The 18089-nt window shown below is 58.1% G+C and overlaps 6 protein-coding genes and 1 non-coding gene across 7 annotated transcripts; 2 read left to right on the top strand and 5 right to left on the bottom strand.

The window, feature by feature from the left end:
- Positions 1-914: 914 nt before the first annotated feature.
- GGS23DRAFT_511142 (uncharacterized protein) lies at positions 915-4320 on the top strand. The gene is made up of 6 exons (XM_051514553.1): positions 915-1185; positions 1384-1455; positions 1519-2269; positions 2334-2402; positions 2478-2641; positions 2715-4320. Exons 1-6 carry the CDS (start codon positions 1037-1039, stop codon positions 3889-3891), a joined length of 2382 nt encoding a protein of 793 aa, XP_051372420.1. The 5' UTR covers positions 915-1036; the 3' UTR covers positions 3892-4320.
- On the bottom strand, positions 4321-7062 carry GGS23DRAFT_511150 (translation initiation factor eIF-2A). Its single transcript, XM_051514554.1, has 2 exons — positions 6334-7062; positions 4321-6264 (listed from the first exon to the last, which is right to left on the bottom strand). Exons 1-2 carry the CDS (start codon positions 6916-6918, stop codon positions 4750-4752), a joined length of 2100 nt encoding a protein of 699 aa, XP_051372419.1. The 5' UTR covers positions 6919-7062; the 3' UTR covers positions 4321-4749.
- A 2134-nt stretch (positions 7063-9196) lies between these two features.
- Positions 9197-9978, bottom strand: GGS23DRAFT_511082 (uncharacterized protein). Its single transcript, XM_051514551.1, has one exon. The coding sequence runs from the start codon at positions 9780-9782 to the stop codon at positions 9270-9272; it is 513 nt and encodes a 170-aa protein (XP_051372418.1). The 5' UTR covers positions 9783-9978; the 3' UTR covers positions 9197-9269.
- A 2145-nt stretch (positions 9979-12123) lies between these two features.
- On the top strand, positions 12124-13433 carry GGS23DRAFT_511112 (uncharacterized protein). The gene is made up of 3 exons (XM_051514552.1): positions 12124-12178; positions 12248-12824; positions 12898-13433. The coding sequence occupies exons 2-3, from the start codon at positions 12369-12371 to the stop codon at positions 13276-13278; spliced, it is 837 nt and encodes a 278-aa protein (XP_051372417.1). The 5' UTR covers positions 12124-12178; positions 12248-12368; the 3' UTR covers positions 13279-13433.
- A 13-nt stretch (positions 13434-13446) lies between these two features.
- Positions 13447-15031, bottom strand: GGS23DRAFT_620517 (FAD/NAD(P)-binding domain-containing protein). Its single transcript, XM_051521108.1, has 2 exons — positions 14832-15031; positions 13447-14778 (listed from the first exon to the last, which is right to left on the bottom strand). Exons 1-2 carry the CDS (start codon positions 14895-14897, stop codon positions 13519-13521), a joined length of 1326 nt encoding a protein of 441 aa, XP_051372416.1. The 5' UTR covers positions 14898-15031; the 3' UTR covers positions 13447-13518.
- A 312-nt stretch (positions 15032-15343) lies between these two features.
- On the bottom strand, positions 15344-16313 carry GGS23DRAFT_604724 (putative short-chain oxidoreductase; the record flags this gene model as incomplete). The annotated part of the gene is made up of 2 exons (XM_051519643.1): positions 15344-15747; positions 15821-16313. 2 exons carry the CDS (start codon positions 16311-16313, stop codon positions 15344-15346), a joined length of 897 nt encoding a protein of 298 aa, XP_051372415.1.
- Positions 16314-17848: 1535 nt separating this feature from the next.
- Positions 17849-17936, bottom strand: GGS23DRAFT_t46. Its single transcript has one exon. It is a non-coding gene; the product is annotated as a tRNA-Pro (tRNA).
- Positions 17937-18089: the final 153 nt, after the last annotated feature.

Raw genomic sequence — 18089 nt, 5'->3', positions numbered from 1 at the left:
CATGACGAGATGCGGTGGCGCCAGGGGCACTAACGATGTCGGAATAGGGGCGTGTCGAGGTTTCGTAAGGCAGGGCTGCGATCAGGCCGAATCCCACCAAAGTCCACATGCCACGACGTGCTTAAGGTGAGGGGAGAGCAGGAATCAGCCATTCAAAGAGGCTGGGTGCGATAGAAGGTGTCATCGGCCTGGCGATGATGGGTTTGATGGGGTGGGATGGGATGGGATGCATTCAGCGCACACGGAGGTGGGTAGTGATGTGTAGGTGTATACGATATACTACAGGTAGAGGAGGCAGGCAAGTCGTAGCGACGGTGGGATCTGCCTGCATCCCACCTCCCCCTCCGTAGATCAATTGATTGATCAAGATGAGTACAGGCATTGTCCTTGACGCAAGGGGCATGATTAGTAGGTTCGGTACATGCCTGCCTACCCCGTATCGTGTATCAGGCCTCGCGCTGGGTATCCCCCGGATACTTCCGCTGGCGTACCTCCCGGATTATCTATATGTACCTGGGCAAGGCATGCATCCCACATGGCGCCCGTGCGAATGGCTAGACTAGCCCATCCCACATCCCACATCCCACATGCTTGACTAATGGTTCCGCCGGCGGATATATCGGACTACCGTATATGGTTGCACCGATACCCCCGGCATTACCCCTTCACCCCCGTATCCCAACCCGGCCGATCCATCCTCAACCTCCCACATACTCGTCGCTCGACATACCACCTTATCCTGTGTTGCTCTACAATCCATCCACACTCCTCCCACCTGCTTGGCCACCTTGATACTCCGCGTTGTATTCGCGTCCCCGATCTGCCCGCCGCCTGCTGTGGGGTCGTCCTTCTCAGCCCAGCCCGAGTCTTTGGGGACGTTTGCCTCGACCTGCTAGACTACGATTCCTTCCGTGCTGCCGGGCTGACCGGCCCATACCCTCTCTGGAGTGGTCTACGGAGTGGTACGAGATAATCTGATATCGCTTCCCCGTGCTCGGGGCGCTAGGGGAGGTTGTTCCTGTAAGAATGCCCCGATATGTCGTCGACGCCGAAGGGATTCCAATGCACATTTCCCGGCTGCGACAAGGCCTTTAATAGAAAGGAACACTTAAACCGGCATACCAAATCCCACGACCCCCAACTTCAATACAAGTGCCTTCTATGCGGCCGGCGTTATGCCCGGAGGTATGCACTTTCTTTCTCTCGTCCTTCCTCGCTCCTCGCCGCTCCGCCAGCTCATATCCCAACCGAAGAGGGAGCCAGAGGATAACACACGCCCTTCCACACATACACACGTACATCTATATGCATACATACACGCACATCTATATACAAGCCGTCCCCGTGAACAGCAGGATCACTATCAAACTAACACGAGTGCAGCGACGTTCTCCGGAGGCATGTGAAGCATCACCATCAAGCTCCACAGCAAGCACCGAATAACAATAACAATATGTACGTGTATTAACCACAATCCCCACTGCCACTATGCTGTTGATCGTTGACTCCGGGCCCAAGAACTTGCACGCCATGCCGTGACAGGAACTCCGAGTGTGACGGCAACTCTCCTTGTCGCTCTTGTATCCAGAATTCGGTAGACTGTGATTGGACCGACCGAGAGTCCCGCGACGCTGGAGTCAATGTAGTGAACGAGAATGGCTTCGGCATGCCTGATGAGATTGGCGCCGCCGTGACAGATCGGACATCCGTTTTACTGCCTCCCGACCACGGCCAAGCGGCGTGGTTCTCTCCCGACCAAGATGCCTGGGGCTCACGACCGTGTCCGGAGCCAACCAGCTTTCATCCTGGATATCGACTTCAGGGCACCACGGATCCCATGAGCTATGTTCCTCCAAGCTTATCAAGTATCACGATAGACGATAGCTCTAGCACCTCGTTAAGTGTGAATATTGGCCGTGTCGAGAATTTGTCCTACGGTTCATCGAATAGCGCCTCGAGACATTCGCGGACTATATCACCGCCCACCTCGCAACATCACAGTCTATACAGCTCGCCGGAGGCGGGAACCATGCCAGATAAACATGCGATCGTTGATAGGGGTTCCCTCACGACTAAAAGACTCATAAAAGTATTCTTCAACGAGATACACCCATATTGGCCTATTTTGCATGCCCCCACGTTCGTCTGGGAGAACGCCCCCACCGTATTGTTGGCGTCCATGATCATGTTGGCGAGCTGGCTTGAGGGCGGCCCCGAACATCAGAGAATCGCCCCCCTAGTCCTCGAGGAAGTGGCTCGGATCCAGATAGTGCGCGCACCTAGATCCTAACGCCAGACTTGATTGTAACAGATGGCTGACTGATACCACTTAGAACCTCAGCCCACCCTTACATCTACTACAGGCTACTCTGTTCTCCATCGTTTACACACTCTGCTCTCTGGTATGTTTGCAGTTCGCCGCCAATGCTGGGCGATATTTGGCTTGTACGTAACTGACATTCACGTCATACAACTAGACTGTGGAGGGAATGGTACCGCGAGCGCTGAGCCTCACGAGTCTACTTGTCGCCGCGTGTCGATATCTAGGGATCTTCAACGGCCAATACACAGACCCAGAAGTGGAAGACGAGATACTCGACTGCCCATTCGTCTCCTGGAGGGCACAGGAACAACTGAACAGGTACTCGCCGCCGCACGCACGCACGCACCCTCGATATGATCTCGCAGCTAATAGCTCAACGCTGTATTTCTAGGCTCGCATTCTCCATACTCCGCGTCGACGCGTATCTCAGCGTCTTGCTGGACCATCCACCTTCGGTGCGGTACCAGGAACTCTGGATCCCGCTCCCAAAGTCGCACCGCCTGTGGGCGGCCGCGAGCGATGAGGACCGACGGCGGCTGCAGTGGGACGAGCCCGCGGGACGCGAGAAGGCGCTCTTCTCGTTCCTCATACGCGACCTGCTCGACCCTAGCCGCAATGAGCAGCTACCGTACAGCCTCACCGACATCGACTACCACTTAGGCACGTGCGCGACGCAGCCGGACCTGTGGGTGGCAGCGCGCGAGGCGCACAGTAGCATGTCGGACGAGCTCGTCGACGAGACCGACCCGTCCATCTCGGTCTGGCTCGCGCAGCCGCAGATCTCACTCTGGCGCGGCAAGCAGAGGCAGGCCTGCGAGGTCCGGTCCGCGTACTTCTCGGGCACCCTGCCGTCGATCGGCGACGGCGGGGGCATCGGCGGTCAGCACCACCGCCACCAGCACCTGCTGGCCCCGCTCACCTTCACCCTTATGCACGTGTCGACGCTCAAGCTGCACGCGCCCCTCAATACGCTCAGCGTCCGTGGATATTACTACAAGTCGCGCCCGGGCGCCGCCATCCCGACGCGCAAGCCGCGCGCCCACCTGCGCGGCTGGATCACCTCGGGGTGCCCGCGCACGGCGCTGTGGAACGCGGCGCAGGTGTGCCGCATCTACACGATCGAGTCGGGCGACCCGTCGGCGCCCGCATCCGGCTCCGGCGGCGCCTCCTCGCCGTCCCGCCGCGCGCGCCTGCTGCTCAACCCGCTGCTCATTCCCGGCATCCTAATGAGCGCCGTCGTGACCTGCTCTTTCGCCTTCTACACGCCGTCGTGCGATGACTGTGCGCCCCAGGGCCCCAGCCCCGGCCTCGAAACCCATACTGTCGACCTATTCAATACCAACGACGAGGACGACCCCGTGCTCCAGCGGTGGCGCGACCATGGGCTCGGCGTACCGACGTGGGGGGCGGCCAGCGGCGGCGGCGGCGGCATCCCCGTATGCAAGTGCCGGCTCTCGGAGCTCGCAGCCTGGTTCCGCGAGGCGTTCGCGCGCGACAAGGGCGCCGAGGTCGAGCTCGTGCTCTTCCTCGCCGAGCTGAGCCGCGAGTCGAAGGACGCGGGCCGGTGAGGCGAGCTGGCGCCAACACGGCGGGAGTGAATAACACGCAACGCGCTTACATATATGTACCTATATATATATATATATACCTCTACGTCAGTCTATATGTTCTACCGAGCCGAGGCCGGGCTTTTTTGTCACGGGTATAAGAAGGGAAAACGGTGTGTGGCACGGGAGCGTTCGAAAGGAGGAAGGCGTTTAATTATCTTTTTTTTCTTGTTAATTCTTCCGTGCACCTGTACACGTGCGGCAATCTTCTACTTATTCATGTAGTCAAGTTGGTTATGTCCCGGATTGATGTAACGCAATACGTATTCCTCCTAAGAATATCCCGAGCATCGATGCTTTCTACTTAACGGGCGGCACAGCAACGCGGTAGAAAAGAAAGCCCACTCGGAAGGTGTCGTACTCGACACGCAGCGACCTGTGAAGATTAATTTATACGTGAAGCCCCCGCGCCCACTAGGGTTCGGGCACGTAACGAATGCCTTGGCGGAGGGGTTTCTCTTTCTTAAATAATAAACCTAGGCCACGTAGCTGAGGTATGAGTTGTCCTATAAATGTTTTCTGTTTTCGATAATCCGACTGCTGCTAATCTCCTTCGCGGTACACACTACTTCGCCACCCCTCAAGCCCTACCCAGTCGGTCCCAGTCGGTTCGTCAGTCGGCTTGTCGGTCGGTCGGTCCGCACGCAGCCTTATGGTATAGCAACAGGAACATCCCGTCCTCCCAGTCCCGACGAACCGTGCTTCACCGCAGGCAACACCCGCCTTTCGCCTCGGACTACCCAGAGTCGACCCTCGAGAATACTCAAATCGCGCCGGAGCACGAGCAGTTTCCCCGCGCACTCGTCCGTTTTTTTTTTTTCACGCCTGCCCGCCAATTTCCTTCTCCAGCGTCTCCAGCTCCTTGATCACCGCCGCCTTGGTGGCGATCTTGCGCACCTGAGTATCCTCGAGCTTTTCGCCGCCGGCGTGGCGCATCTCCAGGTCCTCGATAGCCCGGATCTTCTTCTGGAGGCTCCGCAGCTTCTTGGAAGGATTATTCTTGCCAGGCGACTGCGGACCATCCGAGGTCGGCGGCTGCGAAGGCTGCGCCTGGAGAGCGGCGGGGGGTCCCTGTCCATTTTGCTGAGTGTTGCTCCGATTACGTCCCGGGTTGTTACCCCCTTGGAAGTTGGGTCGTGAGCGACTTCGGCTATGGCTTTGCTGATTGAGGTGGTGCCCGCGACGCTCAGGGCTGCGCCCCTCGTTTCCGGAACCCGCACCTCGGTCGTAAGTGGGAGGAGCCAGGCCATTAGTATCCCTTCTCTCGCCGTCGTTCTCCGTTTCCTTGGCTTTTTTGTTGTTCCGCTTCTTCTTGTTCTTCAGCGCTGCCTTTGACAAGTTCTCGTCACCGTTCCCGGCAGGAGCATCGGCCGAGGCAGCACCAAGGACGGAGCGCGAGCCAGCCTCGAGGAATTCTGCGCCGGGAACCTGACGACGGGACCGCCCAAAGCCGTTCAGGCCGTTGCTAGAACTGCCATTACTCATCACGTGCGCAGCGCCACCTTCGTCCTCGCGCCTAAAGTGGAGCGGCGTGGACGTTCCTCGCGCGCCCGGAGGGCGATAAGCGCCGACCGGTTTCGATGGGGTCTTAACTGTCCCAAGATACGCAATAGCCGACGAATGCGGAGTGGGAACCGGGTGCAGAGGATCGCTCTGCACCAGGTTTTCAGGGAGAACCGGCCTCCAAATCACGCTGTAGAGCTCTACCATGTCCTCGTGGTACATGATACCTCCTCCGACATGCCAGAGCTTCACACCGTTGTCGACGCGAAGGCGAGGAGATGTGGTGGCGGTCATGATATAACGACTGTCGGGACTCCATTGGCACACGCTAGGATTGCCGCTTTCGATGGTACAGACCTTGCGAAAGTCCTTCTCGAGGTCGTAGACGTCGATTTGGCCAGTCAAGTTCCCAAACCCAGCAACCAGGGCGAAGCGACCGGTGGGCGAGAAGATGATGGTGTTACGTGGCCCAATGGGAAAAGAGTAAGTCGCGACGGCACGCTGGTTGAAGATAGTCGTCTTCGCAGGCATATAACCGTAGATGACGCCGAACTCCTTGCCGTTCGGAGACCACGAGACATCGTGAATCGGCCCTTCCTTATCGAGAGCGATGCGGGCGTCGAGAGAGCCGTTAGCGCTCAGGAGGTAGAGGTTCGTCTCGCCGTAGTAACTCTTATTCGACTTGTCGACGTCCGTCTGTGCCAGCACGACCAGGCTCGTCCCCAGGCTGTTCCACTTGAGCTGGACCTTGTCGCCCTTGAAAAAGGTCTTCTGAGAAATGGGGGTCGTGAACTGAGGCACGTTGAAGACCTTGACGGCAGCCGGTTGTCCCTACATCGAGAAGCTGTCAGCAGGCCGCGACACGCGGACATGGAAAAAAATTTTTTAGAGCAAACCAACCTTTCGTTCGGGGATAAAAACGGCCACGTTGTGATTTTGGCCCGGGGCGATGGCAAAATCGGTCACACCTTCGACCCGCAGCTTGTTCCAGACGGTGCCCAGGTCGTCGCTGTTATAAAATTGTACCTCATTAGTAACGAGACGGGCACAGAACTGCTCGTCAGACGTATACTGGAGGTTCCAGCCGGTCTGCAACTTCTGGACGAAGCTTCCGATAGGCTGCTTCTCGGCGCCTTCGGGGATATCTTCCACCGTCCGCCAGATCTTGAAGTTCTTCGTCGCATCGCCTTTGTCGTCCTTGGCAGGACGCTCCCAAGTGCTGAGGAATGACCCTCGGGGGGAGAAGGCGACCTCGAAGACGTTGAAGATTTGGATGGTAGTCACGATATGGCCGACGGATGCGTCGACCACGGTAACACGTTCGGTAGACGCCCAGGCGAGATACCGGCCGCAGGGCGAATAGACGCAGCACCGCAGGGTCCCTTCGGGCCTCACGAACCCAGGGAGAGGCTCGTAGACGGGGTCAGCATCGGTGACGCCGATGGCCTTCTGGGTTCGGTAGGCAAACTGCAACGGGCTCGCCATGACTAGTCAAAGTCACAGAAAACGTAGTTACAGGATGGTTTCCGGGTATCGTTCTCGTCGTTCGTTCACAAAAGATTCTCGGGTCCGCAACTCGGGGGTGGGAGAGAAGCGGTAGGCAGGCGTACTGAGGCGACAGAGGGAATTTGTCAAAAGCTTCGCTCGGTCGGCCCGGTTCGGCGGATTAGGGGGGGTTGGCGTGGCAGCAATTCGAGCGAGTTCTCGGGTTTCGGCAAGGATATTCCTAAGGAATTCCTAAGGAATATATCGGTCGGATAGGGTAGGAATACGATGAGCAGTTGGTCGCCTCGTGGGGACAGAGCCTCGCGCCCAGATACCCGGTGCTGTCCGCGTGGGGGAAAACTGCACGGAGAAGGGGGCGGGGGATGGGAGAAAGTCTGCAGAAACCCAAAAAGAGATAATGATGGTGCCGTTGCTGCTACTGGTACGCCGCGTTCACTCCTGGCGATGAGGGATCTGGGGAGCGTCTTGTCTCGCGAGAGAGGCGACAACCACAAGCGGAGGAACAGGGACCGGGGATGCGCACACGGGGAGAGGCGGAGAATCAAATGCAAGAAAACGGCGAGAAGAATAGAAGGGAGCTTGGCAGGTCACCCAGAGAGGATTGACGGGAGGCGGTGGGTGGACGTGGCCGTGACGAACGGAGCTGGGGAATGGGCTGGGGGGGAAGAAAGAAAGGAAACGAAAGAAGAGGTGAAAGAAAAGGTAGAGAGAGAAGAGAGAGAAAAGCGAGTCATGCCGTTGATATGATTTAGGTTAGGCACGGCGGTGCTGATGCCAGTACCAATCTTTATTTTTTTTTTTCTTACCATTTTACCTACCTATGGGTATTTTTAGCTTGGTCTTCCCTCTTTTCTGGTTTCATTTTTAGGTACTTCGTAGGTTCTAGGGGCTGCCAGCAGGCGGCAGACCGCCACCAAGCCACACTGACCCATCGCCCGGCCCTCAACCCTGCCACCAGCTGCCACCGGCTTTGCCACTCCCCCACACCTGCACGCATTTTCCCATCGAACGGCTCTAGGGCAAAACTTGAATGTGTGTCGGTACCCAACAAGCTGTGTTGCCTAGCGCTTCTACTTTATTCATCACCCAGCAGTACGTCAGAGGCCTAGCCAGAAAGGGCAGTATATGTCTGGCCAAGGTCAACCCGGACACCACCACGTAGGTATCTGAGGCACCGCGTAGCATACCTGGGTAGCATGCCCGGGTAGCAATACCTGAGTAGGTATCGACGTGCGACGTTCGGGCAATTGACTAGACGACACCCTGACAACGCGCTCCTGTCTCGGTCTCTATCAGCCAGGGGGGACGCTGAGAGGGGGATGCGAGTAAAACGAGTCAAGCGACGTAAGATAAGTTCCGTACACAACAATACATACCGGGATTCAACAATGTGTGCCGGGTTCCGTCTCGCTTTGGAAAATATGGCTGTTAGCTGGTAGGTCAGCAAATAATACCTAGATACGGAGTACCTACGCTTGGTATCAGATATTGCCCTAGGCAGAGGATCCATTGCTAGGTACGTAATTGCACGTGGAAGGAGGAAAGGTACCTAGGTACTTACCTCTTATCGTCGATCCTACACGTAAGCGCCCGGGCTGTTCTCTAGAAGCCTAACCTACCTGTACGTACCCGCTGAGCGCCTATTTCCTCTCCGCAACCCTCCCATTCCATTCCTCCCTGTCCTCGTCTCTTCAACTATCGCGCCTAACCAAACCCCCGGGTCATCCGCCTACACCTAGCCGGGAACGTGGAAAATATTACAGGATGGGTTCTTCCGTCCGCGATCCTCCTTCTCCCATGAAGAGCCCTTCCCATCCCGTCCGGGATTACATCCACTATCGGGCCAGCTGGTTGAACGATATCAGCCCTGAATTTCTCGTCGGATACGTCCCGAGTCCGGCTTTTCCAGGGCTTGCGCAAGAACTTGGAGGTATCTCACAGCCGCAAGCCACGGTCCCAGGCGGCTGGGTAGCCCGCCCGCCCTACCTACCGACGGCGGATCGTGCAGGAGTCGACTACAGTCTCCCTAGTAGAGAGAGAGACAAAGCGCCTCAGATGCCGGCTCTCATCCTCCCGCCCAGTCGTCCTCATCTGACACCAAATTTGACCGGGTTCAGCCGGGCCTGTCGCTTTTCCGCTTGTCACCACTTAGATTTCTCAACCCCCCCGACTTCTCGATGTTGACGGGGATTCACGCATCAATTATACGCAGATATTTGTAATACAAGACGGCTTCCTGGCCGGGATAAGCGGCCGGACTTCACCACCATGCGACCCCAGCATCAAGTAAAAGTTGTCCCTCACATTCTCGCCCGAGAATAGTGTCACACTCACGGCCCCAGTAGGCGTCCCAACGGCAACAGATCCGGCTGGACTAGTACCTCATCGCGCCCAACGGGGCCTTGTTCTTCGACAAGGTCTACACCAACTCGTACGATCTTCGCTGCTAGCGTGACCGGTTGCGCAACGGGGGCTGCGACGCTGATCGGCAAGTTGGTTAGGTCGGATGAGGACCGGTCATTCCTTGCTGCTACCGTAATTGATGCGGTGCCATCTACGACGTAAGACAGGCTAGGTACGATAAAGGCCGCGTGCTTAGGTCGGGAATACCCGTGCGTCCAGGCTTGTTGTGAGCGTAGTAAACGACGGCACCCCCAATAACCTGCAACGCGGCGTCGAGAAGGGGAAAAATATTGCGTTGCGGTGTCTGCTCGGCCATTTGTCAGTTCGAAGGCAGAGGTTCCTAGGTACTCGAGGGTCGGTAAGTTGAAGGCCACCCGACTGTTGTTTTCGAGACTTGCCGACGTGGCTTCAAGAGCCTGAACCATGGATAATTCGCCCATGTTCGCATTTTTATATTAGCGGGTTTCATCAAGGTGTCGAGGAGTCAGAAACCGCGCCAGATAATGTAAACGGCGCCGTGAACGTTGATTTGACTCGGGATGCCTCCAACTCAGTCGTTATGAATGAATACGTAGACGGAACGGGGGCTAGAGGTGTGGTGGCCCGTTGGGTGCTAACTACAACGAGAGCAGCAGAGATCAGATCTTCGGTTGCACGAGAGCGACGGAAACCGGGCCATGCTGGAGCTGTATGCATAGGGGAATGGTCCCCGGGATACATGCGTCAACTTACCAGGACGCATGCTCCACGCTGTGCCATCCAGAGCGCAACTTCGGGAGGCCGTTGTCCCTGCGCTGGTCAATCTGGCCAATGTGACTTAGAATGCCACCTCTCACGACGAAGCGACACTGTCAGGGAAAGCCAGGGTAGCCAGGGTAAGGAATCGACACAAGATCCTATAACTGCTGGTACGACCTAACCGAGACATTTCCATTAGGTAGATACTACGCGCCGGGGGAGTACCCCGAGACGCCGTCTCGATCGCCTTCTCAAACAGCAATGCGGAGACACTATTAATCCTATCGTGTGGCCATAAGCACTTAAAACCAATGGCATCTTTCTGACCGAAGCAGGCCTGGTTAAACTAGCCGAGTGACACCACACTCATCTTGGGTTCGGGGACGCCGATCTTGGGATTAGCTCCCGTTGCTTCGATACTACCGTACCGACGGGGGATGTATTTCCCCCTTCACAGCTGCACTTATATCATCGTACCCACACCCACGAGGTCGGCCACTTTCGCCAATTTGTTTTAGCATCAAGCTCTAGGACTACGTGTTGGATAATACGCTGGAGATGTTATAGAATTGGGCACCCGGTTTCCTAGACGCAAACCCAACTCACAAAAGGCGGCCAGAAAGTGAAGCTATCGTCAAACGCGGTGCTCGAGCCCCACTCACGGTGCGCCTCAGGCCCGACGCTAGCGCCCAAGCCCCCGGTTATTTACCAAGATTTGCTCGAGCGCCGAGGCGTCCGGGCTCGGGTAGCATAATAACATATCGGTGTCGGGGGAGGCGACTACTCCCAGCAGAAGCGATGAGATGATATCCCAAAAGACACGCATCTTGGGTCATCTTGGGTTCGGTGTACACACGCATGGGCATACACCATCAGCTTAGAATGCCTAGCTGCCATCGATCTAACCCCCTAGCACTACGGAGGTAACAAATACGATATAATTGCTATTTTTAGGCTTTAGGATCTACGCCGAGGAGTCCTCTGCATCCCTACAAATACCCATCCTCCTCTTTCCCCTGTCATCCCCCACTAAGACTAAAGAGCGGGAGCCAAGCACTAATTAGGGCCTCGCAGTGCCGGGTCCCTTGTTTGGTGTGTGGGTGATCCATCGGACACTGCTACTGCTATCAGCCTTGGTAACAGCAGTAATAAGTACAAAGCCGAAGCTGATCAGAGCCGGGTCGCCTACCACCGTATACGTCCGAGCATGCCTACTGAGGTCTGCGTGTTATACTCGGGCGGGAGGTAGGTCTATTCACGGTCGTTCTCCACTTGGGCCAGTGGGAGCCCTGTTGTGCCGACGATCCTGTGGTAGATATCGTACGCGATTCCGTCATAGCGTGTTAACCTTAAGAGCGCGGGTGGTGGATTCCCCTACCCCTATTCCGTCGAGAGGTCCCTCTCGGCATCTTAGCAATGGTCCGTGATAAGATCCCCCAGGAAGAGACTCGCAGACATACGCCAGCTACCCTCTTTTGTCGACATCTTCAGTAGACGTTGGGGATATGCGCATACAACCGCTGCCCACGCCCAGTTCATATTCTAGGCTGTGCACCCTTCCTTCTAGCTCCTTCGTACGGCTCCTGTCTTGGTGGTCGTGAGTTTCAACCTGGCCCGTTTTATTTCGAAGGAGAAAAGCGCTCACAGATATTATAACTGACAATATGTAGAATGTGCATCTATCAGAACGAGACCGCTCGTGAAGAAATAAGGTAAAGGGGTGAAATAGAAATAGGTTAGGCGAGTCTCCTGATCCGACCATCTTGAAAATAAGTAGCAGATTTCGAAGAATGCTCGACCAAGCAAGAGATGGCATAGTATCATTATCGCATGGCGTTGAATTCGAGTGAAGGGAAAGGTCATATACATACTAGCATGGTCCAGGTTGAATCAGAATTAGCACACGACACTTTACCCGACGCTGTAGAGCCGGCAGCATCCAGATAATTGGGAACCGAACCACCGGCCTCCACTCGTGATAGGATAATTATGCCTAGGAGCACATGAGTGAAACCGGGACCGGCTGGAAAATAACCGGCAGATGGGAAAATGTACGACGATCAGTTACGCGTGCTTGCATGACCGATACTCGAGGATGGTAGGTAGTCATTACGCTGATATATATCCTGCCGGCTCTCGTTGGTCCTAACATGTCTCCCATCATTCCGACCCTACGCTGTCGACGGCTATGACATCGCATGCAACTCCCATCGCGCAGCACGACTCAGACGCGAACCACTAGCAGCCACCCGAAGCTGTAGAGCTCAGAATTAGACGACAACGCCACCATGAGGACTCTACAGATTTTCACTGCCCTAACCTTAGGCGCGGCACTCGTGCCCGCGCAGTCGCAGTCGCAGCCATCGCCGGCGCCCGAGTTCGTGCCGACGATCCTCGGAGTACGGGGCGCGAACTCGGCGGGGTGCTTCGCGGCGACGAGCGTGGGGCTCACGCTGGCGGCGGAGAGCCTACGAGTGAACTTAACCGACATGCGCGCAAGCGTCGCGCCGGCTGACCCGTTCGACAGCTCCGCCGCTATCTGCATCGTGACGCTGGAGCTGGGTGCTTTTCCCGCCGGCTGGCACTTCGCCCTCCGCGACGTCACCTATACCGGCCACGCAACGCTCGCCGGCGGCGCCCGCCTGCAGAGCTTCGCCGTCCAGGCTTACTTTCAGTGGGAGCACCTCAAGATCGGCCCCCAGATCGACTTGCCCGTTGTCAAAAATGTGTCGGGCTCGTATCTAGTAAGTCCCCCGCGCGCGATCTGGTTCGCATTTGCCTCTTCGTCTACGGGCGAATCCCCCTAACCGTCGCCAGATGAACGTACCTGACAAGGCGGTCGACTTTGGGGGCGGGGCCGATTACGACGCAGACTTCTCGGTGCGCATCGAGAACGGGGACCCGGCGTGGTCGCCGTGCTTCACGGGCTGGGAGTACTCCTACGACGACAAGATGCAGCTGCAGTTCCAGTTCCAGTCCTACCTAACGAAGGAGGGCAGCTCGCAGACCGGGAGCGCCGTACTCGGGCGCACCGACGGCTCCGGGCCGGCCCTGACGGCCACCTTCGGTCTTGTGTGGGAGCGCTGCGACTCGACCCAGCGAAACGCCTGGGGTCAGTTCCGCATGGGCGACTACGAGATCTGCCAGCGCGGAATCGGCCACGACAACGTCGCGGGCAGGCCGACTATCCAATGGTGAGGGAGCAACAAGGGGATATTCCATCCCTCGGAGAAGGCAGCGTTGAAACCAGGCAGGCAGTACGAGAATCTACTCAATAGATAGAAATGGGGCATCAGTTTGTTTCAGGGACGTGGTTTAGATCTCCTTAAGATCAACCTTGAATTGAAATATCAAATCGTGAAAACATCTTAGCACACGCGATAGCCATTTCAACAGCATATATATGTCCCAGACAAAGCTTTCCTTCCCCTCCTTTCCTCATATCGCCGTCGCCCAATCGGGAAAGACCTCTTGCTCGCGCGGTGTGGAAGCGACGTCGCGGTCGCGGATGTACTCCTCGAGCGGGAGGTCCTGGTGCTGGCTGCGCTCGCCCATGTCGACGCCACGGCGCTGGATGTAGCGGGCGAAGCCGAGGGTCTGGCGGATCCACTCGTCGCGAGAGACGCGGCCGGCGACGTAGTCGGCGTAGAGCATGGCGTCGAAGGCGGCCTGGGAAGTCGACGCGACCGTGTGCGGGCGGAACCCGGCCAGCGCGTCGCCCAGCAGCACCACCTTGCCGCCGAGGTACTCGTTGCGGGGGCTCAGCACGTCCGTCACGGCCTGGACGAACGGGCGCTCGGCGCCGCAGACCACCTCGGCGAGCGGCGGCGGGAGCGCCGCGCGCGCCCACGCCCGCTGCTCCTCCCACGCCCCCGGGTCCGTCATCCCCGGCGGCATCGTGACCTGGCGCCGGCGGCCGTCGCGGCCGGTCAGCACGCGCGCGAGCTCGGGCGACCCCGCGGGGAAGTTGGCGTAGCACACGAAGTTGATGAGGCGGCGGCCCGGCTCGACCGCGCCGGCGCGCCCCGGGATCAGGTACGCGAGGCACTGGACGCCGGGGCCGTGGAAGAAGGTGAAGCGCTCGCACAGCGCGGCGCGCGTCGCCGCGCTGGCCGCGGCCTCGGGCAGCGTGCCGCGCAGCGCGCAGTACCCGGCGTAGGTGCGCGCGACGGCGGGCTCGAGGAGGGCGCGCACGGTCGAGCTCGGCCCGTCGGCGCCGACGAGCACGTCGCCGAGGGTGCTGCCCTCGGCGCCCGCGGCGGTGCGCCAGAACGCGCGCACGCCGCCGCCGGCCTCCTCCTCGAAGCGCGTGACGCGGCGGTCGTGCAGGTGCGTGGCGCGGCCGCGGCCGGGGGGGGCGGGCGCCGGCGGCGCCGGGCAGTACGCGCTGGCGAGCCCGTCGAAGTTGGCGCGCAGCAGGTGGTACGCGAGGTCCCAGGAGGTCATGCTCTGCGCGACGTCGACGGCGTGGACGACGGCGCCGCGGCGGTCGAGGTACTGGCGCCGCGCGGAGCGCACCGCGAGCGGCCGCCCGGTCCGGTCGTACCGCGCGAAGAAGGCCAGCGTGTCGCCGCCCGCCACGATGCCCGCCCCCTGGTCCTGCAGCACCGGCGCCGCGTTGCGCTCCAGGATCGTCGCGTCGTGCCCCAGCGCCGTCAGCGCGATCCCCGCCGCCAGCCCGCCCAGCGACCCGCCAACCTAGCCCGCACCGTCAGCGCCCACCCTCCCCCAGATCTTGCGTCCGCGCCTACTATCACGAAATGTAGCTTCTTCGCCTCCTGGCCCGGTGGCGGCTGCTCAGGTGCGGGCGTCGCCATGATCGATGTCTAGACGTCTGCTGATGGTGCGGTGTTTGGTCCTGCTGCCTCAGGGTCGTTGTTCGTATCTTGGTTTGCGTTTTCCCGCGATCAACGTCGGCAGTTAAAGATTTCCCGTCCAGGAATCAGCATGCATCCTCTGAATTACCCGGAGAGGGGGGGCGCCCGGATGGAACACCCCAGAGATATGACGACGCAGCATCACATTGGGGGCAGATGTGCCGTCTCGCCGGGGCGTACAGGGTTGCCTACTCTACAGTATATTGGGGTAACAGTGACGACACTAGCGAATAGAACCACAACCTGTAACCGAGCAGCAAAACTGGGCGTCCATCGCGATAGGCAGACCAAGCGCAGCATGGAGGGGTAATCAGCTAGGCCCCTCGTAGAAAATTCGCCGATGATATACCTATCTACAGCTGTTCCTTCGCATAACGATTATCTGCCTAATCTCTCAAGGGGGCACTATCGTCGACGTTGACGTTCACACATATATCGCCGAATACTTCCATAGCATGGGTGAGGCGGCGCTGAGTCTCCTCGATCCTTGCCGCCATATCCGTGCCCAGGGGGGGCATGATCTCGCTTTCGCGACCGGCGCCCACGCCCTCGCCCACCACCACGTCGTATATCGCTCGAACGGCCTTGAGGTGGTCGCCGCGGATCTCGAAGTCCCCCGTGCTCAGGATCTTGAAGAGCTTCTCCGTCACCGTGCCGCGGTAGTCCGGGTCGATGGGCTGCGCGACGGAGCCGACGTTTTTGGCCATGGGGGTGTCGAACGCGCCGAGGTAGACGAGCAGAACGCGCACGTTGAATTCTTGCAGTTCCTTATGGAGCACCTTCGTCAGGCCTAGGGAGCAGGGCCGTCAGCCGGGGGGGGGGACGTCAGCGCGCGATCGCGCTGTCGCGGGGGGATGGCTTACCGTCGAGCGCCGACTTGGAAGCGCCGTAGACGCCCAGGGAAGGGCGAGCTTCCATCCCGGCGCCGCTGCTCAAGTTGACGATCACGCCGGAGCGCCGCCGCCGCATGTAGGGGGCCGCCGCGCGCAGGAGGCGGTACGGCCCGAAGAAGTTGGTCTCCATAACCCTGCGGACCTCGGCCTCGCTGAAGGACTCGACGGGGCCGGCGGTGCCGACGGCCGCGCAGTTGACCAGGACGTCGATGGCGAGCCCCCGCGCCTCGACCTCGTCGACCACGCGGCCGCAGTCCTGCTCGTCCTGGTCCAGCCGGAGCCACTCGCCCCCCTTCGCCACGACTTCCTCGGCGAGCTCCGGCGTCCGGCGAGGGTCGCGAGACGTCGCGATGACCCTGTGCCCGTTGGCCTGGGCCAGGCGCGCTACGGCGAGGCCGAAGCCGGACGAGCAGCCCGTGATGAGCCAGGTCAGGGCCGGCTTGGCCCGGTCCTTGGCTGCCATGTTCTAGCCGGTGGAATCGCGTCGTTTCTTGAGAGACAGGAGGGTAACATGCGGTATTGTCTCGGGGTAGGAAAAACGAATACAGGCGTGGCAAAGACGTGTCGAAGATCTCGAAGGTAGGTAGGTAGGTAGGTATATGCCTATCTCTCATTGACTTATACTCTGAGAGGTACCTCCCGGTTGGAGAATCTTTAACTACTTCAGCGTTGAATCGGCGCAAAACGGGTTAATGCGATACTTAGGCCGAACTGGGCGGACGTAAAGGTCTATCTCCATCACCCAACCCCCAATTGGTCGTGTTGCTGCTGGCATTTCCTATTTGATCTCCCAATCCTTGTCGACGTTGGACCGGGTTAACGGACTTAGTACCGCCAGCCCAGCTTCATTCTGGTTAGCACAGCTCCTATAGACGTGTTGCCCGCCTGTTGTCATCGACTATATCGAGATCTCTAGCTGTTTGGGATAATCATTTACCTGGCTCGTTGAGAACGCGGCCCGCCTGCGTCCGCTGGGGTCATGCTTTACGTAGGCATTCAGGTTGAGGTCTTGATACTAGCCCCCTAGCTGGGTAACGAGGACGCGTAATTGCACCCTCGGAATTCTATACGTCACCTACTGGCTCTTCAGTATCCTCGCCGGCTATTTTCCCGTATGGTGACTCTGTGTGTGGGCAAGTACTTCATGATACATGGGCCCAACTTCGAGTGGCGCAGGAACAATTAGCCTACGTAAAGTGGAAGAAATGGGAAGATGAAGGCGAGTTCTCCGGTTCATAACGACTCTCCGTCGTGGCAGATACTCATTCTCATTATATTTACAGGTGTAGAGAACTCGCGACTGTCCATGCCCAGTCTAGATGGGGTTGCTTAGATTCCCACAAGGGCGGCACGGCGACTACGTGCACAGGCATGATCGTCTCAGCAGCATGTAGGTAATGTGTACGCAGTGAATATATAGGGGCAGGAAACCGATACCTACTTGCTGTTATGAGAGAAGCGTCTACACTGGGGGCGGAATGGCCACGTCTCGTCGCGTGTTGCACTTGTTAGGACTCGGCGTAGCATCTCCGACAAGTGCCGAATCTGCCTGCGAGCACACGGGCTTGGGCAGTGTGAGATAAGATGGGAATATTCGGCTCGCATCCTATCGATCGGTTTCCGGGGTGTCTCCAAATCGACAACGTGGTTTGTGAGTGGAATCGTCGCTTGACAATTCCCCATTACCGACGACTAACCCAAAGTCCACAGAGTGGTAAAATCCATCGTTGCCATCGATGGGCCCCGCGTTCGACTCACGGCTAATGCAACGCATTTCGTTGTGAAGCTTTTTCATTTTATTTTCCCCTCTATCATTTGCATTATTAATCCCTGGCGGTTTCAATTTTTGCCCGTGTTTTGTTGATCGCCGTGCTGAAGCGGGATCGGGCCCGTGTAGCGCCCTGTAGCGACCGCGTCAAGGAAGGGGGAAAAAACAAGTCGCGAACAAGTTGAAGGGAAAATTTTAGTCGACCCGGCCGCCAAATTGGCAAAAGGATGGGGTTTGGCCGGGGATTGAACCCGGGACCTCTCGCATATTTGCATAGGTTTTCCCTAAGCGAGAATCATACCACTAGACCACCAAACCATTCCATGGCACAAGCTGCGCTGTGGATTAGTGAGAATTCGACTCTCTATTTTCCATTATAACTCTAGTCAGAATTGCTCATGTCCAAGACCTAATTGTGGGAATTGGTGTATTGCTCCTGGGGCTATGCAGGGGTTGTGACCAGGGAACGTT

Source organism: Durotheca rogersii, assembly GCF_024521655.1.
Source record: "Durotheca rogersii strain YMJ 92031201 chromosome Unknown GGS23scaffold_8, whole genome shotgun sequence".
Classification (NCBI taxonomy): Eukaryota; Fungi; Ascomycota; class Sordariomycetes; order Xylariales; family Xylariaceae; genus Durotheca; species Durotheca rogersii.
The sequence above is the reverse complement of the archived record's forward strand: the minus strand, read 5'-3'. Positions and strand labels throughout refer to the sequence as shown.